Raw genomic sequence first — 26,449 nt, 5'->3', positions numbered from 1 at the left:
GGCTCAGCCGCCCCGGCGCCTCGCCCCCGTCGTGGCAAGCGGGGCTGCGATCTGGAGCAGGAAGCTTCGAGCGGGCGGAGGAAGAAGCTTGGGCCTCCCGAGGAGCCGTAGGGCAGTCACGTGCCTCGGAGCCGCCGCCGGCCGCTTCCTGGAGTGGGCAGGGCTTCGCCTCCGCCGGCGCGAGGCGCTTTACGACACTGCCGCGAAGCGCGCGCCCCGCTGTGTGGCAGCGGGGAAGCGGGGTGCGGCGGACCAGCGGGGGCAAAATGCTCGGGGGCGCCGAGGAGGAGGATGCCGACTTCCTGTCCCCGACGGGAGGGTGAGAGCGCGGGAGGGGCTCAAGCCCGGCGGAAGGGGGGGCTGGGGGCGGGACCGGAAGAGGAAGTGGGTACTTCCGTCCGCCTGTCCAGCCTGGGGGGCCAACTCGGAGCAGCCCTGCCTGGGCTCCTCCCTAGAAAATACTTGAGTCTACTTTAGCGCCGAGGGCCACGCTTTGGGCCCCACCCTGCGTGCCTCTGAGGACGTGCAGAGTGCATTTACACTTCTCAAGGGTCTAAGATCACAGCTGGCTTTCTCGGCCGAAAGGGTGCCTCTGAGCATGTGCAGAGGACGATTGAAAAGCGCTTTTCGGTAGTACTGGACCCGAAGGGTGCTCCTGAGCCCCTGCAGAGGACTTCTTAAAGAAACTTCCTCAGCTGTAGTAAGGGCCCAGATGGCTTGCTGGGCCTCAAGTGAAAATCTAACGTAGGTTGGAGGCTCAAGGTGGGGTGGGGGAAGAAGATGGGGGCCAAGGCAACCAAAGGAAGATTTTTTTTTTAGGAATCACTGAATTCCAGCAGACGCAAGAGAACAGGGTCAGTTCTGTGCAGAGCCATAATCTTCAGTTAGACACGCCGAGACACGCGTGCTGTGTCCTCCCCACATGCGAAGCCGGGCAGAGTAGCCCTGCTTGTGTCACATCCTTGGCATGGCTTGTACGAACCCTGGCTTGCTTCTGCAGCTTAGCGCGTTGTGGGGACCCAGCCTGTTTGGTTAGCTTGTGGTGGAATCAGTAATCAGGCTAAGTGCGTGGTGTGAACAGAGACATAGTTCTCCCTCAGGTTGCCCTACCTCACAGGGTCATTGTGACCATAGAAGGGGGCAGGGGCCATACAGATTTCGTTTCCGTGGGAGAAACTTCATAAGGCTTGCCAGGGGGCTCTCCTTACAATTTGTGATCCTGCTGCTCCGAGTTGGTTAGAATTATAACTTTGGGCCTTGCTAATCGACGTGGATTCTCAGACTGAGGTCACACATTGCATTAAGCAGTAATGCGACTTACCTGGTTGCTGCGACCCATCATGGCTGGTAAATTATAGACTATTGCTTAATGTGGCTTGTGAATGCAACCATTTGTAACTCACCCAATAAGCCACAATGCAGCACAGCGTGGTTTAGTGTGTTGTATGAGCCTGGCCTGACGGTTGTCATCTCAACATCTGGAGGGCACCAGGTTAGAGGGACTTGATCTAGTAAACAGAGAATCCCAGATTCTTGTCCTTGTTTTAAAAAATGGAAGCAGTATGGGTTAAATAAAGCTTAATGGCATTTCTGGTTTCTTGTGGATATGGTGCCGTTTTCATAGATGATTTTTTTTTTCAGCATAATGAATGACCAATTCGTTTCCCAGACCACAGAATTCATGACATAAACAGGCATAATCGTGTCTGAGAGATCCTCCTGGGTAGTTGTATGGTCTCCTACCTCTAAAGAGGGTGGTGGGGAGAGTAATTGTCTCCAGTGTTGCAAGAATGCTTAGCTAAGCAAGCCAGGTTATGAGGTTGTGCAATAGAGGAGATTGGCCAGGGCAAAGGGTGGGGTGGAGGGAAGCATGCATTGATTAGATTAGTGTTTCTGAGTGCTGACTCTGGGAATATGATTGGGGGGGGCAGAAATTCCTGCCTATCATACCTACATGCATACCTACATTATTCCGCTTCAGGGTAAGCAATATGCAGAGTGCAGAAAAGGAACAAAATAGTAAGCCAAGGAAATTAAAGGCATAAGATAAGGAATGAAAACTTAGCTAAAACTAGCTTACACAGCCACTGTTCTCTGCACCTCTGCATATCATTCTGTACTTTCCACCACAAACTGGTGGGTTGCAGGGAACAGTGTATTGGTTTACCACATAGTCTCTTGTTTAGGGATTCTAGTTTGCATAAAGTAGCATGAATGTGCTTGATGTAAAACTAGGGTCTGGCTTTGTTTGTGGTCAAATGTGTCCAAACTGAGCCGTGTTGTTAGCTGGAAGTATGTGGCGTGCATATGACTAAGGGTGATGACCTAGTCTATGCCTTCTCTGAAAAGCATCATCTGAAAGCATTTCCTTCCAGTTCGGGTCCAATAAAAGAACATTTCTATTATTTGTTAGAGTTACATCCTTCCTGTCTTCTAAGAGGTCAAGGTGGCACACGTAGCTCTATAGAGCCCCATAAAGTAGATTACACTGAGACCAATTTGGTTATTCATTGAGCTTCCCTAGGTGAGTGCAGGCTTGGATCAGTCCAATCCTAAACTTAATCCCCGCATCGTTGGCAACAGATGGAAAAACAGAAAAGGTCCCTATTTCTACCAGTGCTGACAGTTCTGTATGGAAAAGGCTCTTAGAGGAAAAAAAACAGCATTAGAAGGTCAAGAGGAAATGTTGTCATTACACAGTAGGGAAACTCCACAATTTCATTGCTATGATCCGAGTTTAGTTTTGATTTGCAAAACAGGATTTTGCAAACCCTGGGAGTTTCTACAACACCCCTGCATTTCAAACCCTTGAGAGGCAAAGGTAAACACAAGGGTAGTTGGAAGAATTTCAGAATCAGTCTTCGCAGCCTAGTGCTTTCTAGATATGCTCGGGCTGCAGCGCTCAGAATTCCTTTGGCCTTTGCTGGGAGGAATTCTTGCAGTTTTCGGTTGCGGGAAAGCTGGTGTAAGCAGATTTGCCTTCAAATATCCTTTAGTTCGAGGTCACGAGGAGCGGGGCTACCAGGAGAGATGCGAGGCCTAGAACTCCCTTCCTCAGCCTTTCTCTCCTGACGCCTTGGAAGATGTGGCAAGGCTGCCCATGGAATTCTGGGAGTTGTAGCCCCCCAAAGAATCTGCAGAGCCCCAAGTTGAGAAAAGCTTGAATATTTTTTTCAGGACAGCTGGAGATCCTGCTAATTCTGATTCAGTTTTACTTCCTTTTTTCTCCCCCCTCCACCCATCCAAATGGGAGCCATGTGATGGGCTCAGTGTTAGGCCTGCAGTCAAAGCCAGACCATGCCATGTGGCAGTGACTCATTTCCCTTAATTTCATGTTCAGAAGGGGAAGGAGCTAGAAGATGTTTCCTCCAGTTGGAAGGGACCACGAAGGCTAAACTTCAATGGGAAACTCCTGTACTGCTGTGGTCTTGACCGCTGTGGGACCTCCTGATGGATAAAAGCGCTACGTTTCCACTGATCAATTATTTAGCAAAATGTTTATTATCACCCACTGGCAACACCTGTGGGCAGTTTACTAAACAAAAACATCACCATCAAATCGAAACGTTGGTACCTTCCCTCCCCCCCCAATTAAAATGATATCAGAATAATTCTAGATAAGCCATTTGGCCACCATTGGATTAATAATTGAATGCCTACTTAAAAAAAGTTTGGGGCCCTTTCTGCTGCCATTAGGGACAGGTCCAAATGCTTTCTGCGGTCAGCATATTCCGCCACGCTGCGGCTGCCTGCCTTCTGCATCGTACTCCCCTTTTCCTCTGTTGCCTGTTCTTTTTCTTTTTTAAAAATTTAGCTAATTAAAAAAAAAAGCGCAAAACAGAACGGGACCCTAACCAAGTCCTCTCTAAATGGCTTTGCAGGGCTGGTGGAATAATTTTAAATCAGGCAGTCTCTCTTTTATTCTCACGGCTAAAGGTGCCCTCTTCCTTGAGTCTTGTTTCATAAGACTCAGATCATCCTTGGTCTTTCTGAACCTGCTTCCCTGGCTCTGGATTTGTCTTAAAGTCTGGTGCCAAGAATTGGTCTCAGGACATACAACAGGGGTAACCAAGGCAGATCTTAACAAGCATTGGTGCTGACTTTAGCAGCCTCCTTACAACACCGAGGTTGGGATAGGAAGAGATTCCCCTCAACCTTCCCAAGGTCGCTCAGCAATTCCAGAGGTTGATCTTGTGCAAATTTAGAATGGCTTTTGGAAACTCTAGTTTGCATTGTTAGCTGTCCAGCCCCCTTGCTGCTGATGCTCCAAGATGGGAGAGGAGGAGGGGGAAATGTGATTATCCTTGAGAAAAGAGCCATGAAGGTTGAACAGGCAGAAGTTGTCGGAGAGACTGCCAGGGAGCTGAAGGCAGTAATGTCGGATTCATGGCGGACGGAGTATTTTTGGCAAGCTGGCCATGGGTGGGTTTGTTTGCTTTGTTTTTCTTTGGGGGGGGGTGTTTTGGTGTGAAGGATGCATTTTAAAATTGCACTTCGGTCCCAGAATATTTGGGGTGCCTGTTTAGCCCAGAACTGAGTATTTGGGCTTGGCGATTGGACTTAGTACTGAAGGAATTCTGTTCTTTTGTGATTGATTTTACTATGCACTTTTCTAGCTCTCAGGAATATGAAAATAGGGCAGGATGTCATGGCAAACTGGGATTCTTTAGTGCTTTGGCGTAGGGGCTATCTGTGACTTTGTGGGTCACGAGAAAGATGCAAATGAAATCCTGTGTCGGCTTTGGAACAAATTTGTTATGGGTGTTATCATCTTTATTTCCTTTCATAAATGGGGTGTTTTTTCCCCCTCTTCCTGCAGGACCAGGCTGGCCTCTCTCTTCGGCATGGACCAGACAGTGTCCGGTACCGGGAATGAGTTTTTCCAATATACAGCCCCCAAACAGCCTAAGAAAAGCCTGCCAGCCACAGGTGAGTAACCGCTGGCCCAAACCCAGAATGCTTGTGCCCAATCTGCAGCTTTTTCCAGTGGGAAATGAAATGGCTCCCTCCAGTGTGTCTGGCTGGGATAAGAGATCTGGAGATGCTTGGCTAGAGAAGGGGTCCTCAACATGACCCCCCAAGGAAGAGGCCCAGGAAGAGTCAGGAACCCTGGTGCCTAAATCCTGTATGTCAGAGGTTCAAATTTAGCACCTGAGAAAGGCCACCCACCACCAGGCTGAACGTGAGTCACTTTCAAACGTCTTTACCCCCTCCTGAGGGTCCCAACCCACATTGTCAAAACACCTGCCTTAGTGTTTCAGTGCCCAGATACCTTATGTGTTTGTGTGTGTGACAGAGCAAGCTAAGATTTATTTCCTCCAAATAATAAGGAATTCTCAAATGCAGTCACTCATCTCTAGGGATAGCTAGTGCTTTTCTCCAGCTAACGTTACGATTTAAGGTTTTATTTAGGGGCCCATCCTTACCCCACTGTTAGAGCCACTGGCTTGGGCCTCCCGATGTTTTGACTTGCATGCCAGTGCTAAATGTGCAACAAAACGTTTTCCTTGTGTGCTGCTTCAGGTGCAGGCCCTCCGACACAGAAGCCTCCTCCGCCTGGGGGAGCGCCCTCCGTCTTTGTAGCCACAGCCGTTCATGCCTATCGTTTGTAAGTACTTTATTTGCTGGAAGCGCTCCTTCCTTGTAAGGACAATTCACCCTTATGCGGTGTGTGCATTTTCTGTGAGTTGTTGTTCCTGCCCAGATTTTTCACGAGGACTTAAACCAGAATAAGAGTTCAGAATTTTAAATAGAGTGGATGTTTTAGGGGAAAGCAGGGAGACTTGATCTATGCAGGCCTGCTTCTGTAGACCCTTGTTGGGACAGCAAGGCTGAGAATATTTGATTATGAGTTATACCGAGGTTATATTTCTGGGGTATTTGTTGTTAGCAGAGATTTAATCAACTGGGCAAGACCTTCAGCACGAAGGACAGCTTGCAAATTCTCTAATCCCCTGCAGGAAGTTACAGTTAACTTGGTGCTCTCTGAGCTTGGCTGTTGGCTTGCAGACATTGCATTACCCAACTAGGTAACAGCAGCCAGCGGCCTCTCCAGCAGCCAACATCCAGATAAGCAGGGATTAACCCCAGACAAATAATCAAGCAGAAAACAATACCCTAATCAAGGAACTACCAAGGAGAAAACCACACTCCCACCAACACTGGCAGGGCAAGCTACTGTATGTAAACAGGCAGCAAACCCCACCTTCCCTTGCACTGATGATGTTACCTAGCTGGGTAATGCGACGTCTGCAAGCCAACAGCCAAGCTCAGGGAGCACCAAAGACTCCACGGTTCAATCCTGAGCTACAGAGATTCTCTTCTGTTGGAGCTACAGTGAAGTTAGTGGGAGGGACGGATATATCTCAGATTAAAAGTACAAGAAGCTGAAAGACCCTTCCTCCCTTGTTCCAGTACAAACGGGAGTTACGTGAAACAAGGCAAATACGGAGCAGCCGTGGTGGGGTGCCATGCAACCCAGGAGGTAAGCAGTGGGACTCTGTGTGGGAGTAACACTTCCCTTTGTGTCCTGGTTTCTAGGCCACCTTGTGTTGAAAAAACTCAGACGCCCACGGCCCACCCTTTCTAGCTGAAAGAGCTAAAGCAGAGGATAATGTGGCTTTGTCTCCTCAATCCTGACTTTCTATAGTAGTGCCCACCTTGGCTTGAACATGAAGGATTCTTCTCCAGAAAGCTTTCGCTGAGTACCTTCCTGGTACCAGTATGCGTTTACAATTGCTTATTCCCCTCTTTTGATTAGAAACTTAATCCTAAACCTGTTGATTCTTGACTGTAGTGACTGCTAACAAGTCAGTTATCTGCAGAGTGCAGGCAAAAATAGGAACAGGTCGTCGTGGAGAAAATCTATGTGGCTGACACCAATTGGATGGTGCATAATCAGTCAATGGGCGAAAAAGTCAAGATGACAACCGCTGCTGTGCAATTGAAATTCCACCTTTATGTGTGTTATACTTTGTATCTTGACTTTTTGACTATACTGTGTGGATATCCATGCAGCTACATGTTAAAGCTACTGACCTGCTTGGCTTAACCCTAGTTTATCGAGTAAGTCACGGATGGCTGAGTAAGGTAGAGCCATGCTTTAAACTTAAGGGATTGGTTTTACATAATGCTTTAAACCCAAATTAAAGAAAACCTGTTTCATGTGAATTCCGTCATTACGTCAGCCGAGGATGGCTCTGAACATCTCTGGTTTTTCTCTTCTTCCTCTTGTCCATGGCTTATGGAATCCAGTACAGAATCCTACTTTATATAAACCAGCAGCAGCAAATCACCAGCGCTAGGATCCATCCAGGGTTCATATTCACGGTAAGCCTCGGTGGTTAGACGTTGGAAGAAGCTTGACATTGATCTGAAAGCGTGTAATGAAGGCCTGGATTTATTAATGGGAAATATTAAGTAACTATTATGCATACAGCAAGTCCTAATTTAAATGGGGGTCCTCCAGTTCTTAAGGAAATGAGGATGAAGCTGGTTTTGATTTTGGTTTTAAATGAGGATTTCAGTTCCATTTCCAGACTTACAAAAATTAAATGCAAGTGATGGAAACAAAGTGGGTTTTTTGTAGTAAGTATGTATGTATGTATGTATGTATGTTGATTGTTACTGTTGGGTTATACACAATGTTGCCATCAGTTGTTTTATAAACATTTTCTCTAGCGTTATTTTTTATATCCTGTGATTTTTCAGTTCCTAAAACTGGGCTTTTTGTGGGTTTTAGTGCACAACGAGGAGCTTTCTATTCTCTAAATGTCTGGCTTGGATTTTTTCCTCCCATCCTGTTAACATTCTCCAAACTATCTGCTTTTTGAAAGCAGTTAGCCCTGCTTATAAGTAGTTGAAATGATATAAAAAATGCATTTTACCATCTTGAACTGACGTTCATTCTTTTTATTATCTAGGTCCAACCCAACAACTATAGTACATTTTACGATGATCAGAGGCAGAACTGGTCCATCATGTTCGAATCGGAAAAAGCCACAGTGGATTTCAGCAAGCAGGTGCCAGAGTTGTGCCCGATGCCAGCCCTACCGTTGGACAAAACGAAACAGCTGTTCTGAGTGGCCACACCGCCCTTCTTAATCCGTCCTTGTTCCATGCCTTCCTTCCTTTTAGCTTTAAGCTTCGTTTCTCCTGATTGCAGCAAATGCAGCATGTATTCCCAGCAATATGAAGGCAACACAACATTTTAAGAAGCGTTGACAACGTATTAAACGTATTGGTTTTCAGATCAATATACCCCATTCTCGCCCCAGTCTTAATGTCTTCCTCAGAATACCTGTGTTGCTTCCCTTGGAACTGCCCACCCCTACTCACAAGTTTATTTACAATGGTTTTCTACTGTTCTTTTTTAATTAACGCAAACCGCTTTGGGTTGGTTTGTTCTCTCGTAGGTCTGCATTGCCAAGTACAACAGTAGCCCTTCCCCTGATTCGGTGGTGTGCCAGGATCTGATCAGCGGAGAGGGCCAAGGCGTGGAAGTCGGAGACGCCATCGAAGTGGCCTTTACCAGCTGGCTCTTCCAGAACAATGCGCTGGGGCAGGTGAAACCCGGGGGAAGGATGCTCTCCACCCTCAGGAGCTTGGGTTGTTTCCATTTTGCAGGATCGCTGTCCGTGTGATGCGGCGTTCCGTCCCTTTTCACAGCCTGCCTGCGTTTTATTCTCACAGGTGTTTGACTCCAACACGAACAAGGATAAACTCCTCCGCTTGAAGCTGGGCTTGGGCAAAGTCATCAAGGTAAATACGCAGCCCTGTTTTGCGGGGCTCAAAGGGGGGGTTGGTTTTTTTAACTTCTTGCCTTCCATCTCAGCTGGGTGGCTTAGCAGCTTTTGCTGAATAAGTGAGAAGGCCGGGAGGTCTTGGATCTCAGATCCTCTGTTTGTAGTCAAACAGGATCCTCTCAAATTTGGGGGGGGGGGGGAGAATGATATCCTCAGGGAAATGGCTCTATGCTTGCTGGCGCTTGCTAAAGGGAAGGAAGAATGGAAACCTCATAGGTTTCCATTCACACAGTGCCCTAATTCAGGAGTTTTCAAGCTTTCTTCAGGCTATGGAAGCTTTGAGTTTAGTTTTAAAAAAATTCCCAGATGTCACGATCAAGAGAGAAACACTTAATTAACGTCAGCCTCTTGGAAGTATCATATAGGAAGTTTGTTTTTGGCATATCTTAACTAATTAATATTTATCTGTTTTAATCAACGTTTATTCTGCTTTTACTGTAAACCGCCCGGAGTCACTCTGTGGTGAGATGGGCGGTGACAAATTGGAAATGTAAATAAATAAAAATAAATCAGTAAAAATTTAGTGGTAAAAAACTGGTTTTATCCAGCTGAATTCAGTTTGAAAACCTGCCCTGGGCTGAGCCTCCAGCAGATTCCCCTTTAGAGAAATGGCTCTGAACAAGGGGGGAAAAAACACCTCCATATAATTGAAAGCTCTTTTTTCAGGCTTTGGGGTTCTAAGGTGTTAGAAATTGAGTTCATCTCAGGCTGTTTTCTGTCTGGCCTCCTGTTTTATCCCCAAAGGGCTTGGAAGAAGGAATGCTTGGTCTGAAGAAGGGAAGCAAACGCTTCCTGCTTGTCCCTCCCGCCCTTGCTTATGGGTCTCAGGGAGTCGCGAATCGTGTTCCTCCGGACTCGACGCTGGCCTTCGAGGTGGACGTCAAGAGGGTAAGCTGTTCTGTTTTGTTAGGGGGCGCTCCGGGGCCAGCTCTCGCCTGTCTCACGCTTCCGTCTTTCTTAGGTGAGGTTGGCAAAGGACGCTGCTTCCAACGGGCAGAACGTGGCCCCCAGGGACTCCCTCGCACCTTCCCCAGGACCAAACACTGAACATCTCGGTATGGACCCTGCAGGGCTGCCTCCCAGTACTCTCCCTCCGAAGCCTGGGTGAGATACCAGTTTGATTTCCACGTTTTTCTCTCGCTTTGCCTTTTCAGTGGCCTTGCTGCTGGATTCAGCAAAATGAACTATTCTCCGGTCAAAGGAAAAGTTGATTGGGCTTTTTTTCCATGTCAAAAGGAGACTGCAAACTAATTGAGAAATTACATTGCCCATCTCTTAAGCTATTGGTTAAGATTGGGAGGGACTATAGAACCCTTTAGTATCAGAATTAGTATTTTTATTTGATATATGCTTATTTCTAAGCGTAGTACAAAATTGCTTCATGTCATGAATTGACCTCTTTCCTTTCTCCATTACAACTTCAACCCTCCCTTTATTTTGAACTGTGTTTTTTTTAGCTTGCTACAAATTATGGTTTTTATAGCCCCTTTTGCTTTCCTGGGTGGGGTGGCATTCATGCCTGGGGGAGGAAAAGTATCTTCTTGACTCCTCAACCCTAATGAGGCTTAGCAAGACGGTCTTTGGGTTCACATGTTCCTCTATCCTATGCTTGGTTTCAGTTGTGATGGAATGAACCGGTCATGTGGTTCGTGACATCAAGTTAAACTGTAACATTTATGACCATAAACCTTGGTGGAGTTCCTACACTGCTCTGCACTTAGGGTGAACCAAACGAGTCAGTTTTTGGGTAAATGCACCATGTTAATGTTTTTGTTGACCAGTGTTTGACTGTTTGACAAAGAATCAGGGATGCTAGTAATGCTTTATATTTAATCAGGTGGTGTTGAATGCCATGGGCTTTTAGATCTTTAGAACAGGCCTTCTGCACTGTCCACTGCTCTAAATTTCTACTTTCTACGCCACAGGGAGCCAGCTGTGCGGGCCAAATCCAACTCTATCAGTGAACAGCTAGCGGTAAGTCTTTGGCTCACCCCGATCGGCTTACTTTCTTTAGGTTTTGATTTCAGGGTTGCATCTCAACCCTGTTCATCTAAACTGAAATTCCTTAGTGATCTTGCTGGCTACCGCTTTCTGTAAATGTGAGCTGGTCGTTGGGACTGATTCATTTCCCACCTAACAGAGGGACTCAGTGCTGCCCAGGTGTCTGTTTTTGAATGTTGAAAGACAAGGTCCCTGCCATCTGATTTTTACAGGCTGAGCTTAGCAAATCGGGACGTTTTATCTTGTACCTTTCTCTCTTTCTCTTTTTTGCTCCGTCCGCTATGTCAGAACCCCGATGTGGCGAAAGCAAAGCTGATTTCACGAATGGCAAAGATGGGGCAACCTATGTTGCCTTTCCTTCCGGGCTCCAGTCCCGCCCAGCTGGACTCAAGTGACTCGGAGATCGAGGTGGGTTGGCTTCGGAGCTATTTTGGGAGGAAGGGGGGAATCTCAATGGCTCGCATTGCTTCAAAATTGGTCTGAGGTCTGAGCAATCATTCAAAGGATTCTTCTTCCCAGTGATTTCCTTAGACTATTGGGATGAACTGTGTTTTTAATACTAGGTATTTTATCTCTATTGTAAGCCTCCCAGAGTCTTTCCTCTCTGTCAATGAGGGAAGTCCCATTTATTCTGGGCTGCCTTTGGAATGGCATATTAAAGGAGAAATGTGGGATTAATCAGGTTAACTAAATCAGTTTAGGATGGCGGGGGGAACTAACACGAAGCATCCCCTGTGGGTGTGTGTTTCAGGACCCAAACACCTTGCGAGAAGCTGCTCATCCCGTCACATCGTCTCCCCTGAAACCATCTCCCCCCGCTATTCTTCCTCAGATAACAGCCCAAGGTACGAGAATCTACATACTCCGAATCTGCACTTTATTCCTGGTTTTTTCTTATGGCGGTGAAGAAATTAATGCCTCCCCCCCCCCCCGCTCTTTCCCCAATTGTTTTCAGATTATGTTACCGTATTGTCAGCAGGCTTCTCAAAAATCCCCATACAGAATCAAGGATGGCTAGAAACTTGATTGAAGAATATAAAAAATCTTGCCCCCATCTGTGCATTCTGTGCTGCTGCAGAATTGCTTTGGGGGGCGCATATTTGGCAACCGCATTACTGGCGTTGGCTTCACCCACAGCACTGAACGTCGGCTTAGGTTCTGGATACCGCAAAGATCAGACCTGGGCTCTAGCACCTATCCAGAAATCACCTTCAGGATCATTCTTTCTAGTTGATTCTGATTTCTGCAGATTTAGGCCTATCGGGCTCCTGCGCTGACTGTACCTTTCTGAAGTGCATGGCTATTCACAGTCCGATGCAGTGTTAAGGTCTCCGTTTTCTTTCTCCAGTGCCCCAGGCGTCTGTTCCTGGACTCCAGGTGTCCTCAGCCGCTGTGATGCCTGCAGCCCTGCACCCGCATCCAGCTCTTCCTGGGGCTGCTCAGAGCCTTCAGGTACAGATGTGAATGAGTGTTGGGTCCTCTTATTCCTATATAGTTCACCTTCGTTGCTGCGAAAGTTGCTTCTCAGCTTGATCCGAGGGATAGCAGCTAAAGCAATGAACAGATGGAGAAGGGTTTTTATGCCCAGAAGGGGCCTCCTCCTGTCTGCACTGAAAAAGCAGGAGAAGATGGTCCAGAATCTTGCCGCCTTTGATTGCCTATATATAGACATCTCATTGGAAAATGGACTCCTTGCTGGAATTCTTGTGTTGAACCTTAGCGCTCCTTCTGATCAATACTGGTGATCAAAGCTCTTAGATTCTTCTTTCTTGGGCTAATGATTCGCACTCTGGCATTTAAAGAGGGAAGTCTTAGGGCTAAATGGTCTGTGTAGGCTCGTGCCACACTTTCTCTTCCAGTTCCTCCCCTGTAAATTGAGCTCCTGTATCTTACTAGGTGGCTAATTCTGCAGGCTGCTGCAAATTCCCATACAGAATCAAGGTTGGCTTCAAATCAAAGTCTAACGTAAATGAAAATTGCTTGCCGGCCTTAACAGTGGCTGGTCCTTTGGCCGAATGGACAGCTTGGGCCCTAGACTGGGCCTCAAATCCTGCAGGTTGGGAAAACAGAGTAAAATGTTTCAGCTATTTAATGGAGGTTGTTAGGAGTAGACAAAACATTTCGAGGTTGACCCATTCTGACAGGCTGTTCCAAGTCTGCCAGATGTGGCCCAGCCTTATGGGCCATTCTGAGTTCTTTTTCAAGGGTGGGCTGCTTCTGTTGCTGTTAGTATATTCAAGCTGGGTCATTGAGAAGTTCTTCAGGTATGTGGATGGCCATTTCCAGTATACTTGGAATGGCCTGTTGTGAGATTGGATTTCTTTTGGGTCATTCAGGAAGGCCTCTTTGAAGGTTGAAGCACTTCCAGGCTTCTTAGAGGGCCCTGTTATGACCTCCCAAAGCTCTGCAAACCTCTGAAGATTACACACATGTGCGCACATGTTGCTGATAGAATAACTGTTGAAACTCTTCAAACCTGGATTGCTCAGTTGCCTCCCTTTTCTTTCTGCCTTACCCTCACCTTTTTAGGCGTTTACAGGGATGAACTATGCCTACCCACAAGGCCCTGCAGCAGCTTCCCAGCTCCAGCCTCTTGGGGCCATCTATCCTGCTCCTTTCCAAGGTAGGCCTGAGCCTGCTTTTCCAGTAGTACTCTTTGTGGCTACACTGATGTGGAATGCTAAACCAGGATTAGGCAGAACAGCTAACCCCAAGCGAGATCTGGGTTGCTCCTACTAGTGCTGTGCTTATCTGCAGGAGGACACCTGAAAAAGCTTGCTCAGATCTAAATTTGGACAACATAGCTTGCTACTGTTAGAACTGTCGAGTCTGGAGGAGACGCTTGTTGACTCTGTATCAGAAATTTCCAAGTTCAGACTTGGCCTGTGTTTTGACCCAGTCCCTAAAACATTAGCTGTACTGCTGTCCTACTTAATAGAATTATAAGGATTCCTGAGATGATGCTAATGAGGGTGCTTTAAGGTGTGGCCTTCGAGGAATAATCCTTTTGGGGGGAATTGTTGGTAGGAATCGGGGTACCTAGATCTTAGGTTCTGGAGAACTTCCTCTCTTCCCATTGCCTTATGCAAGCTCCACGTCACTGGTCATTAAAGCTGGAAAGAAACATCTTAGAAGAAGCCCAGCCTCTAGACCCAGTATCTCCCTTTTGTTTCCCAATTGCCAACATTTTTATTTATTTTTATTTAAACAATTAAGAACTGATTGAGGCTCCTTCTTTGCCTTCAGAACAGTTCTCTCTGTTTGCTAGTCTGGTCCTGATGTTTTCAGGTGCTCTCTCTTTCAAAAACCCGTGTTCTTTGTTTCCTTCCAAAGCAGCTGGTGATATTGGATCTTTCTTAATGACGGAAGCAAGGCAACATAACACCGAAATCCGGCTGTCTGTGGGCAAAGTGGCTGACAAAATAGACCAGCTAACAACCAAGGTACAGCGGAACCTCGAGTTACGAATTTAATCTGTTCCGTGACTCTGGTTGCAACTCGAATTGGTCGCAACACGAGGCAAATTTTCCCATAAGGTTCAATGTAATTACCGTTAATCCGTTCCAGCGTCCGCGGACCACGCGGCAGGGGCGGAAAAACGGCCACGGAGCACGCGGCAGGGCGGAAAAATGGCCACGGACCACGTGTCGGGCGGAAAAATGGCCGCGGACCACGTGTCAGGGGTGGAAAAATGGCCGCGGACCACGTGTCAGGGGCGGAAAAACGGCCATGGACCACACAGCAGGGCGGAAAAACGGTCGTGGACCACGTGGAATGGGCGGGGAAATGGCCGCGGACCATGTGGAACGGGCAGGAAAATGGCCGTGGACCACGTGGAATGGGCGGAAAATGGCTGCGGACCACGTGGCACGGGCGGGAAAATGGCCGCGGACCACGTGGAACGGGTGGGAAATGGCCGCGGACCACGTGGCATGGGCGGAAAAATGGCCACGGACCACGTGGCATGGGCGGAAAATGGCCGCGGATCCAGTTCATAAGTCGAGGCGAGTTCGCAAGTCGAGGTAAATTTTTGGGGCTGGAGCTGGTCGTATCTCGAAAAATTCGTAAGGAGGGGCGTTCGTAACTAGAGGTACCACTGTAACCTCAAAGTGGTGGGGTGAAAGCCCATGTAAGGATTTGCTTGGCTAGAAATCAGACTGATTGGTCTAGAAACTTTCTTCCTACTTCAGCCAGCCAGATGCTCTGGAAGCTTGTAAACCCACTAGCTAATGGATACCAGAAAAAGACATCCAGGCAATTGGGTGTCTCAGGGTTGAACTGTGGGGTTCTTGGTGCCCTCTGAACTTGGTTGTTTGCTTGCAGACCCTTCATTACCCAACTAGATAACATCATCAGCTCAGAGAGCACCAAGAACTCCACAGTTCAACCCTGAGCTACAGATAGTCTCTTCTACTGGAATTAGGTATCTTTTTCTGGGCAGCTGCAGTTTCCCCCTCCCCACACCTCCTTCAGAATGAGTCATTCTGAGTGGGTGAGTGGCTGGGATCATGCATGACATTGAGCTATAAAGCCATGTGTGAATCCCATCATGGTTTAGAGTTTGGAGTAAACCGCTAAGGCCCCTTGAATGCATCATAGGTGGGGTTGGATGAGATGCCCCAGCCAAGGTGTGATCCAAGCAACTCTCTCTTTATCTCATAGGTGGAAGAGCTGCAGAAGCAGAATTCCACCCAAAGCTTGTTACCAGGTACTGTCTCCTCTGTTACAATGGAAACAACCATGATTATGGCCAACATCCAGCGCATCATCCAGGTAAAGCAAAGAGAGAGAGTGTGGGGTTTATCTAAGTATCTCCAGGATACATTTGAATGAATGTGTGCGGATGCAAGCTTCAGCTCCATAACATTCTGTTAGTTCTGTAATCCTCCCCCATTTAACATGGTTGTCAGCCTAGACCAGTAGTTTCCTGCTTGTCCAGACCTAATCCCTTTGTGGTAATCAGACACACAATGATCAATGCTTTATCAATTAATTAATTAATTAATTAATTAATTTATTTATTTATATGCCACCCATCTCCCCCAGAGGGTGTCCCCCAGTGCTTACGAATGACTTCCTTGGCAGCAGAAAACCTGAAAATAGGGAGGTGCAAAATTTGTGGATCTGGGAATAGACTGTTCTGGATGTCTCTGGAATGTTCCATTTCCCTCCAGGTCATACCAAACCATCTCCAAAATATGCCATTCAACATTGGCGGTTTCTGGAAATAAATCCTTGACCTGGAAGCAGTTCAAGTGGTTCCAGGGATGGTCTGGCTCTGAAACAGCCATTTTGTCTGAAAAGTTATGTGTGGGACACCTCAACTTATGTCCAGAAGGAACTGGAATGTTCTGGAATTCTCTGGAACGATCCTTCCAGCACTGACCAGTGTTGTCCATCCCTACTTGATAATAGAACATCTGTCCCCTGATTGGAGGAGATGGAGAAGCCCTTCTTTCTTAAGAAAAAATTTCTGATCGCAACTGACGTGTGCAACGATGTCCAACTATGGGTCTTTAGATATTGGATACAGCTTCCACCCTCTTTTGCTGAGGTGATGGGAGTTGTCCTACAGAACCATCTGGAGATGCTGTCATAGGAACCACTAACTACTAATGTCAAGAAGAAGAATGCTTTCCAATTTTTTGGGTTTCTCTCTGCAGGAAAATGAGAGGCTCAAGCAAGAAGTCTTTGAGAAGAGCAGCCGCATTGAGGAACAGAATGAGAAGATAAGTGAACTGATTCACCGCAATCAGAGGTGAGGGATCTCCTGATTGATGAGACATATTTCCATCTGACCTTATCTCCATACGCTTCTCATAATGCCTTTGTGGAAGGCTGCCTTTGATTTGTGATTCTAGCAGCTTGTTCCATTAAAGCAGGGCCACAGTTAACAATTGAAGGTCCAACTCTGAACCAGCTGTGCAGGATGTATGAGGTTATGTAAAGAAATTCAGAGCTGACCTTGGGAAAAGTATGAAAGAGCAGTTAAGGGGGCAAGGAAGGAATAAGCTGTTAAGGAGGATCTTGGAGAACAATTGCATAGTCCAGAGATTGAAGCATGAGAACGAAACTCAAAATAATCTCTCCTTCATTTTGGACTTCACGTGAAATCAGCTTTGGCGGCTGGAACCTCTCAAGCCACTGCATGTTTTATTCACTTTCTTTCTTCCCAGGTACGTGGAGCAAAGCAATCTGCTGATGGAGCAAAGGAACAACTCTCTGCAAATGAACACTGAGCACTCTCAGGCAAGAGTCTTACACGCTGAGCAAGAAAAGGTAAAACCAGCCAAAAGGAAAGTAGAAAATTTGAGGCGCAGGCCAAGATGGCTTAGATGATGAGAGCAGCCCCAGAGACCCTGTGCTTCTGCCCGGCATTGAACCCTGATTCCCTTTGTTGCTGCATTTACAGTCGTCAAAACCCCACACTGCACTGCCATAAGGGGGGGGGGATTGGAAAGCAGAGAAAAAGACAAAACTCGCCATGTCCTTTTCTCTCCTCCCCCCTTTTTTTAAATAATAATTTGCTTTGAGCCCATTTTTCCTTTTTTGGGGTGGGGGGGATGCTTAACTCCCTGCACAAGGAATTAAAAGTGGCTGTAGATCTGTTGCTGTAAACCTCAAATAATGACATGGAAAGTCCATAGGCCTGAGATGAAGGAAAGGGGAAACAAAGTCGCTTTGAGGAGCCTTGTTAGAAAGATGGAGCAGTTCCAAAGCCCATCTCTTGGTTTTCAGTGTTAGAGCTCCCCCTGCCGTCATCCCCGGCCAGGTTGTAGTCTCAGGCATTGGAGGGCACCAGGCTGGGAAAACGCTGGTTGTATCTGAGTAGGCACCTTGTTAAGCTTTTCAGTTCTGCACTGAACTGAACGGAGTGCCAGGATGTGGCTAACTGTCCTTGTTCTTATTTTTGGCTGACGTTCTCTCTGCCTCTCTTTCTCCTCTACTGCTTTTGATTCTAGTGGAGTTAATTTTCCTCTCTCCTGTCACTGCTTTTTTTCCTCTAGCACCTGCTGCCACTGGATCGGGGGTGGGATCAGGTGAGGTGCTATTCTTGGTTGTCTGGATAACCTGGCATTCTCCTCCCTCTCTCCCCCACCCTTCAAAAGTTACCATTTTCAACCCAAGCAGGTCAAAGCCAGTCCCTTCTGCAGCTCTGTTTTACCACTAGGCTTTTCTGCCTGAATATCCTGAACTCAGCAATATGGATTTCCCGGAAGAAGTTTCGGTGTTCTGCATTAATGGCGATCTAGCATGTTTGTCCTAGATTGAAGTTGTTTTTAACTTGGTTAATTTTGCTCGCTGACTCATGATTTGGAGAAAAAACAGAAGCTCTTCTGATAAACATCATCACTTCAAATTACATCCCGTTGTGTACTGTAGATAATGGGGCAAATTGCAACGTGAGACACACTTATTTGGAAGTGAGTTCAACTCAGCACAGGTGAACTGCAAGCGTTGAGTGTGCAGGGATTGTTCTGCAAACTTACACTGAAAGCAATTGAAAGCTTTTCTTGAGATCATTATGGTTGGAAAGTTTGTAAGTATTTTAAGATGGGACCACCCATCTCTCTAATTTTACCAGCATAGGAAGGGGCCAAGGCTGTGAAATCTCCCTAATTTTACATGTTGATTTAGAAGCAGCCCAGTTTGATGCTTAATATTGGATACATTACTATTTCAGCCTTCTGAAGGAAGGCGGTGTTAAAATATGGCTTTTCTTCCCTGGAGTCCAGGAGAAAAGTTTGACCACTGAGTTAGAATTTTTGCTCCATTGTGGTGCAACTCACGATTCCAAGTTAGCAAAGAAGAATTAAGAAAATTACTGCCTAGTTCTTCACTTTGTAGCAGAGGTTTTCCTACAAGACATAATCTCAGCATCTGAGGGATGTCTCACTTGTTCCCTGGGCTTTAATCCCCTTTTCTCTTGGAAGAAGCTCTTCCACGACTTCTCCCTCTGCTTTTCTCCATACGGCTCTTCTTTCATGTTGCAGGTTAAGGTTGCTGAAGAACTGGCGGCGGCTACGGCCCAGATCTCCCAGCTTCAGCTGGAGCTGACCAGCCACCAGAAGAAGGAGATGGACCTGCGCTCCCAACTGAATGCTGCCCTGAAGGAGGCCGAGAGACATGCTGCCCAGCTTAACCAGTTGCAGGCCCAGCTGGCAGGTAAGGGAAGGTGAAGAAGAGGCTGAAGTAGAAGACCGGTTTCTAAATGCCTGGCAGAGTACCTTTCTCACGCTGGAGAAGATCTCCTTGGATGGGTGCTTCTGTGTCCTCCACCTTCTGCAGAAAACAGGACAGTGATCAACCCAACCTTTCTTCCTTGCAGCCCAGGGCATTCTTAGGACCTCATTAGGAGTGCCTCAAAGCTGTGTTTCTTGCCACCTCATTCCTTTGTTCCTCTCTCCCCACCTCTTGCAGAGCTTCAGGAGTCATCTGCAGAGGCCAAGAACAAATTCCAAGTGGAGAAGCAGAGCCGTAAGCTGCTGGATGGGAAGGTGGCTGCCTTGGAGGAAGAGTTGGCTGACCTCCGGGTGGAGAAGGAGAACCTAGAGAAAGTAAGGACCTCTGAATCCTCATCGTAATCGTAGATTGTACACGTGGTACACATCCCAATTTCTAAGGCTGCATTTACAGGTGGAGAATTTTGGAGCAGCAGCCTATCACCTCATCCTCCCGTCTTGCCCAGTCTGGCACCCTCAACTTGCGTGTGCTTTCTCTCTCTCTGTCTTCTTCCTCTGCTTCAGAATCTTTCTGAAAGAAAGAAGAAATCTCTCCTGGAGAGAAAACAGGCCGAAGAAGAGGCGGATGAGATTCGCAAATCTTACCAGGAAGAGCTGGACAAGCTCCGGCAGGTTCTGAAAAAGTCACGGGCATCGACCAACCACGTTGCTTCAGAGCAGGTGAGAGGCAGAAGTGAATTTGCCCCCACGTCCATCGCCTTAGTTCAGCTGGGCAGCAGATCTTGGAAATTTGACCTCAGCCTTTAAGCAAGTTGACCAGATGCTGCACTGTTGAGATATGTTCTTCCCCTTAGAATCTGTAGCTTTGTCCCAGCCGTTCTGGTTTTTGTTAATTTTTGAAAACCTGCTCCCTGCAGCTAAATAGGCCAACGTCCCCCTCCACCCCGAACCTCACCTGCAGTGCTGGGAAAAGACCCCCTGACATCTCAACCTCCTTTATAGAGGCATCATATTGCGAGGGACCAAGTCACCGCAAAAGCCCTTAATGGGGTTTAGGGAGTGGGAAGGGCAGGAAATCAGCAGGTTGGAGTGGGAGCCAATCAGCCCGTCGTCCTCACGTGTTGGGGAAGCTTTCCCTTCTGCAGACAGAGCTGGAGTCCCAGTGGGAAGCCAAATGCGAGCGCCTGCTGAGTTCGGCCAAGGAGCAACATGCCCGCCAGTTCCAAGAAGTGTGTGAACAGCGGGATGCCCAGCAGCAGATGGTCTCCCAACTGGAAGAGAAGGTAGGTAGCCCACCCTTCCCTCGTTCCGTCCCCCGCCTCCCCCAACCCCATTCCTCAGAATTATTCTACCTGTCTGTTTCGTGTTGTTTTTGGCGGATCCACCTCCCTGCTCCCAATTTAGCCCCCATCCTTATATCCCTTGTCCCTACATGCTTTATTTGGGGTTTCTAGTAGGCTGTACCTGCTCGTTAGGTTTGGTTTGGATTCTGGGGATGAAAAAACCAGAGCAGGCTTGAGATAAACCCAGTTTGGCTCAAGGGGGGAAAATCAGCTACCTTCCAGATGTATTTGACCGCAACGTCCCTGTTGCCAGATGGCAGAGAGGGAGATTTCACACCTACAGAATCAATTTTTTTTTTAAATGAAGTCCCCATATATGCTGGTCTTGCGTCCTTCCTCCTCCCTCACCCCACTATTCCCAGGATGGTATCCAATATACCTGCTGAAATAGACCCTGGTGTACTTCGCTTGCACCATAATAGCCTTTAAGACATTACACGAATGTTTGTTATCTGCATGTATGTCCCTCCCTAACCAAGGCTCTTACTTTTGGAAGGAACAACTGGGCACTTCAGTTAAAGTAGGTCACCTGGTTCGGCATGTGTGAAAGTTAACCTGTGTCCCTGGTTTCTAGATTTCTCTGCTCAAAGCCAGCAGGAACTCAGAGGACAAAAAATTTGTAGAACTTCAGGAGCAAGTGGAAGAACTGGAGGCAGTCAAAGGCAAGGTGAGATTCACCCCTTCCCTCCCATTTTGAAACGTGTTGTGTTTTAGCGTCCATAATTCTCGCGCGTCCAACAAGATTTTCCTCCCACCTTTTCTGAAGGCTGGAGTAAATCAGTGGCTGAGCAACCGGATTACAAGCCAGGAATTGCTAGCGTCTCCTGTGCCATAAACTCAGGGGAAGACCCCATTGCAAAATGGGAGTTGTGAATACTGTCCTACTTCACAGAGTGGCCATTAAGGATTCTTGCTTTATAATGCAGTCAAAATAGGCCCAAATGTTAGGCATTATTCGCTGCTTGGGATTTTTATAACAAGAAGCTGTTTAGAAATGTCAGAGCAGGAATTTGTTCCCCAAATGTCCTTGTCTCTTTGGGCTAGAGATAGACTGGATCGACTAGCGAATCACTGGTCAGAGTGTAGAGTCTTCAGTGGTTGAATGTTAATAGCAACAAAAAGGATTTCTGGTTGTCCTTCCCCTGTCGATTTGTGTATTTGCCTATTCAAATAACCCCACTTATAAAGTTTGCAAGATTAGGTGCAGCAGGCAAGTCGTTCTGCCCCAAACCGTCATCTTCCTTCTGGAAAATGGGTTCTAGTCCCTTCTTGGGCTTGGAGAATCTCCACGATGCAGTAAGGTTTTTAAAAAAAAAAATCTGCAAAACAAGATGAGAGAGCTGCCCCCATCATACCTGGTCTTTGTTTCTCTAAACCCCACACCAGTGTGCAGCCTTGCAGTCCCAACTGACAGACCTCACTGTCCGTTATGAAGAGCGGATCCAAGAGCTGGAGAAAGGCATTGATAGGACCCCACCGACAGCTTCGGCTGAAGCGGTAAATCTGCTGCTTCTTTATATATATATATATATTTTTCTCTCTCTCTTTCACTTTGGGCTTTGTCTTTTTCTTCGCTCTTTTCTTTAGTCTAAATACGAGTTCTTATTCGTTTTTGTCTTTTTTAAAAATTTAATAAAGAAAGGAAGAAATTTTCTGGGCTTAGGTAAACACCTGTGGGTGCATCTCCTCTATTTTGTAAATGGTTTTGTCTGCTGCCACTGGCACCCACTGCCTTAGCAGTGAAGAACTTCTCAGCTGGATAACCCTAGCCTTCTGCAAGCTGGGCTCCTTGGATTAATGGCTGGTGGAGGAAGAGGATCTATAGCAGTCGGGAATGAGCCGTAATTGGTTCCAGGACCATGCCGTGGTGCTGGTTATGGCTCTCTTCCTTTTGGTTGACCAAGAAGATGTAAGCATGTCTTGCACATGCTCTTTTCTTGAACAGAGAACTGGTTTGATCCAAAAGGGGCTGGGAAGCTCCCCTGGTTGTCTGGTGTTCCTTCCTTCCTGAATGCTTCCTTTGGTATATTTCTCGCCTTCTCCCATTTCCAGGTGAAAAAGATCATGAATCGAGTCTTCCAGTCCCTCCGAGGCCAATTTGAGTTGGAGGAGTCCTACACGGGAAGGATCGTCCTTGGCGTGGTCATGAACACCATCAAGGTACCCGCAGGCCAAGGGGATGTCAGCCTCCATGGTTTCATAATCAGTCAGCCGATCTACTCATTTTTCTTCTTCTGAGTTTGCTAATTAAGGAGCAGAAGGTTGCAGCTAACCTCTTCCCCGCTTTCTGCCTGTTGCCAGACAATAACTCTGCAGCTGCTGGAGAGGCCGGAAGAGAGCAGCAGTGAAGAGGAGGGACCACGGCAGCGAGGAAGCCCAGTGGCTGTCGACCAAGTGCAGCCGAGCAGTTCTGACGAGCCACCATCGTCCATTCCTTCAGACCGCCTAGAAGAAGACCCTGACAGTTCTCCTCCTCCCTCTCTGGAAGGAAGCCAGAGCAAGCAGGCACAGGAGGCACAGCGTTCAGATGGACCTGCTGAGTTGACCCCTGCATCCTCGGATCCAGTCCCAAAATCTCTGGAGGAGGAGCTCTCGCCACAGGAGGAGGATAGGGAGGTGGCTGTGTCCAGACCAACAGAAGCACATGCTTTGGGTGGTGCTGGCGATACAGTGGAGAACGTGCCTGCAGATCCTGTTCCCTTGAAGCCAGCAGTTGAGGAGGCAGCGCCTGCACTAGACCCAGACAGGGAAGAGGACACTTGCCCAGATGTTCCTGACCAGGATCCCACCTCCTTGACCCTCCCGTCCGGAACAACAGGAGAGAAGGTCCAAGTTGGGGAGAAGCTACCACCAGCATCTATCCCTCCAGAAGAGGATTCCAGGTCAGTGCCAACCAGGGACGAGCTGCACGCTATGCCCCTCCTTGTGCTCTGTTTCAGCCCCACGGAATAGGCTGGGTTCTCATATCACCCCAAGCCGGGTGAGGGTAGGCCATAGGTGGCACCCTGAGATCACATCTCCAGATTTGGGGCTGGGGGACAGCGTTGGGTGGCTTTTCAAAGTGAGAGCATCTATTGGGTACTCCAGCATCTTCCAGGGATCTGACAGCATCAGCAGAGGACCTCTGCAGGTTGGGATGCCAAGAGGCGGCCCCTGACTCCTCTAACACTGTCCATCTGTTGCATATTTTGCTCCACTAGGGCTTAGCACGTTGCATGAACCCAACCTATTCTGGTTTATTCTATAAAGCATGCTTTAGCAAACCATGGCTTAGCACGGTGTGGGCAACAGCAGTGGGACAGACTTAGCGTTTTGGGGGTTGCAGCATGTAGATGCTGTGATGGGGGGTAGTGGGGCAGGACATCCTGGCTGATTTTTTTGATCAGTTTTGAGAGGAGTTGGGGCTTTGCTTTGTTCTTAAAACTAAGTGAATCTCTTTAAGGACTTTCTAAAAGGGCTGGCATGCCAGGAATTTTCAACCATTATTGGAGGTGGTTCCGGGAGTGGGTTTCAGATTCATTTGTTGATTCATTTCTTGCAGCACCCAGGAGGATAAAGGCAATTTGTTGAAAGGAACCAACTGTACGCTGCCTGCATCAGGAGGTCCACTGGAAGAGGAGGAGGAGGAGGAGGATGAAGAACTGGTAAGGCCTGGGGGCTGCATGGGTGTATATCCAAAAAAAAACCCTGGGAATCTCGGTCCAGCAATTTGGGGCGCAAATTAGAATTTCACATCTAGTTGGTTTGAGGGACATAGTCAGGACTTCTTCCCAGAATATAGACTGTGTTGATCTTAGAGAGTTTGAACCAGATAGAAGAAGCTGTTTGGGCAAGTTGAGGCGTCCTTTTTCAAGTCCCTTTGATGGTGAAAAAGAAACTGGGGGAGCAAATGCTAGAGAAAGCCAGCAGAGGAAGGCAGAGATCAAAGAAGACCCTTTTGTCTCCTGCTAAGCTCTCTGATCCTTGGGGGGGAAAGTGTAAAGATGTTTTTTTAAATGCAAAATGAGGAAACCAGGAGTACAGTTGCCTTGTACACTGAGAAATCAGTTCTTACTTGGATCTGGCCACCAGTACACCAGTCTCTTGGTCTGTGGTTCCCCTGCTTAGAGAGCAGTGTTTCCAAGCTTGGGAACTTTAAACTATGTGGACTTCAACTCCCAGAATTCCCCAGCCAGCCATGCTAGCTGGGGAATTCTGGGAGTTGAAGTGCACATACAATAGCTTAAAGTTGCCAAGCTTGAGAAACACTGTTATAGAGTGTTCCAACCTCGCTCTTCTCTTCCTTGGCCCTCCAGAGCCTAAAGGGGCGGCCACCCCCGACCCCCCTCTTTGGGGACGACGAAGACGACAACGACCTGGATTGGCTGGGATGAACGACCGGACGAGACTCGGAAGACTTGAGTGGAAACATTTTGCTTTGTGGTTTTGCACAGAGGGGCCTCCAGTGCTTGCTGGCACTCAGGTGGACACAGCAAAATTCTGAGATTGCTACTTGCACCCTCGGGGGCTTCGATTACCAGAGGTTTCTCTCCCTGGACTGAAACAAAGAACAAGCTTTCCTCTGCATTAAACTTCAGCTCAGTCGCCTGCTGGACCCCCCCCCCCCCTTTTGTGAGCGAGCATGCCTTTGCAGAGGGACAGGTGGAGCTGAAACGGTCCCCCGGTCGCTCCGGAGTCCCTGTTTGACACCAACGTGAAAGCACCAAGGTTTTTCTTCCTTTCTGCCCCATTTCCCCATCCCACCCACGCTTTTGATGATTCCCCACATACTGATCCGTTCTCCCTATACACGCGAAGCAGAGCAACCTACGCCTACGGTGGGATTTTAAACTGCAACCGAGGGGCCTCTTTTCTGCAGTAGAGGGGAGAGGATCAGCAGTTGGGGTTTCAACCATCTCCGGGCTGTTTTCTTCAAGCACTGCCTTTCTCTGGAGGCTCCATCAGCTGCCCAGCATTGCAGGCCAAGAAGGCAGTTGGATGAAGAGCCCTAGAAACTGTTGAAGGACCAAAAGCAGTTCTAGCGATGGAGGACAGATTCTGGCTTCTCCCAGACGCGTAAGAGAGCAGCTTTGAACCTGCTTCTTTCATTGCATTCTTCGGTTTCTAAAAACGAAAAGAGTATCTGCGGTGTGCTACTCCTGCCATACTCTGGGTGAGGTGGCTTTTCCTGGGCCAGCTTTTCCTCATTTTTGTCCTCCCCGGGCCAAACAGCAACTGGAAGTGGCCCACTGACCCCAAGGCAATGCTTCCTAGTTCACAAATGCTTTCAGGCTGGAGTTATTCCTTGGAGTATTGGAGGAATTGAAAATTTGATATCGAAATATTGGTATAATTGGAATAATAGGCCAGTTTTGCTGGGCAAGGGTGTCCAATTTTGCCCTTCCTTTTGTTTTTTTAAGCAAAAGGTGGCCGGTGAGAGACACATGGTAATATTCACAACAAATGGGATGTTAACTATTTCTAACTCCATTGGGGTGTCGTTAGTTTGGGAAGCAGATCCCCACCAATGCAGTGAAAAGGCGATTCTGCATTTCAAGGGGGCTCCTGGAGCAGGAGTTTCTGTTCCATTCCTAATATGTTCAAATATGTCAGATCTGTGGATAATAGCCGCCCCAAATGCCTCAAGAAAGTGATGTTCCCATGAGCCTTTTTATGTAAGGGCTGGTGGGTGTGCTTGTGGAAGAGGAACTAGATTAATTCAGCCTTCAGTCCAGCAGTACCCAATCCTTCAGTTGATCCTGCTTCTGAATCCCCTTCCCGTAGCATCATGTTGCCTAGTTTTAGAGGAAGTGGTGGGAAATTCTTAAAAAGGTCACTTTTTCTGATAAATGGAAATATACAAGGAAACGCCAGTTGAGTGGTTTTTGGATGAACCCCAAAGGCTTCATTTCTCTGCCTCCTTCCCCCAAACCTTCATGGTTACATGCATTGTCTGCTGTTGTCTTTACAGCTTTGCTAATGTTGTTTCAGGAGTTTTCTCTCTGGAAGCAGAACGTAGGACTAACTTGGCTCGGCCTTCTATTAGAAACTGGGCAAAATTTGCAAATCTTGTCTCTTTTTTTGGAGGGGAGGACCCATTAAAAAAAAGTGCAATTAAAGTCAATTAAATCTCCACTCA

The 26,449-nt window shown here is 47.5% G+C and overlaps 1 protein-coding gene across 7 annotated transcripts; it reads left to right on the top strand.

The window, feature by feature from the left end:
• Positions 1-122: 122 nt before the first annotated feature.
• Positions 123-26,449, top strand: FKBP15 (FKBP prolyl isomerase family member 15). 7 transcript variants are annotated; one of them, XM_088147041.1, is made up of 30 exons: positions 124-319; positions 4,820-4,929; positions 5,524-5,608; positions 6,415-6,484; positions 7,255-7,329; positions 7,923-8,021; positions 8,415-8,564; positions 8,692-8,760; positions 9,549-9,692; positions 9,766-9,908; positions 10,730-10,778; positions 11,094-11,213; positions 11,557-11,650; positions 12,154-12,257; positions 13,335-13,428; positions 14,139-14,248; positions 15,468-15,578; positions 16,469-16,563; positions 16,982-17,084; positions 17,813-17,845; positions 18,800-18,971; positions 19,227-19,363; positions 19,553-19,708; positions 20,134-20,271; positions 20,906-20,998; positions 21,718-21,828; positions 22,384-22,491; positions 22,633-23,213; positions 23,873-23,975; positions 24,627-26,449. In XM_088147041.1, exons 1-30 carry the CDS (start codon positions 267-269, stop codon positions 24,702-24,704), a joined length of 3,588 nt encoding a protein of 1,195 aa, XP_088003167.1. In that variant the 5' UTR covers positions 124-266; the 3' UTR covers positions 24,705-26,449. The 7 variants fall into 7 exon arrangements, with proteins under 7 accessions (XP_088003164.1, XP_088003167.1, XP_088003165.1 ...); XM_088147039.1 differs by having other exon boundaries at positions 125-319; positions 20,119-20,271; XM_088147040.1 differs by having other exon boundaries at positions 126-319; positions 14,142-14,248; positions 20,119-20,271.

Source organism: Python bivittatus, unplaced genomic scaffold, assembly GCF_059951505.1.
Source record: "Python bivittatus isolate LINGU-HERP-01145 unplaced genomic scaffold, Pbiv_v1 ctg000160_np1212, whole genome shotgun sequence".
Classification (NCBI taxonomy): Eukaryota; Metazoa; Chordata; class Lepidosauria; order Squamata; family Pythonidae; genus Python; species Python bivittatus.
The sequence above is the reverse complement of the archived record's forward strand: the minus strand, read 5'-3'. Positions and strand labels throughout refer to the sequence as shown.

Excerpts from the sequence above, each read along its gene's own strand:
- FKBP15 (XM_088147038.1), top strand. The coding sequence starts at position 267 with ATGCTCGGGGGCGCCGAGGAGGAGGATGCCGACTTCCTGTCCCCGACG. Across the intron at positions 12,258-13,334 it reads GGGCTGCTCAGAGCCTTCAG|GCGTTTACAGGGATGAACTA; the intron begins GTACAGATGTGA and ends TCACCTTTTTAG. Across the intron at positions 15,579-16,468 it reads ACATCCAGCGCATCATCCAG|GAAAATGAGAGGCTCAAGCA; the intron begins GTAAAGCAAAGA and ends TTCTCTCTGCAG.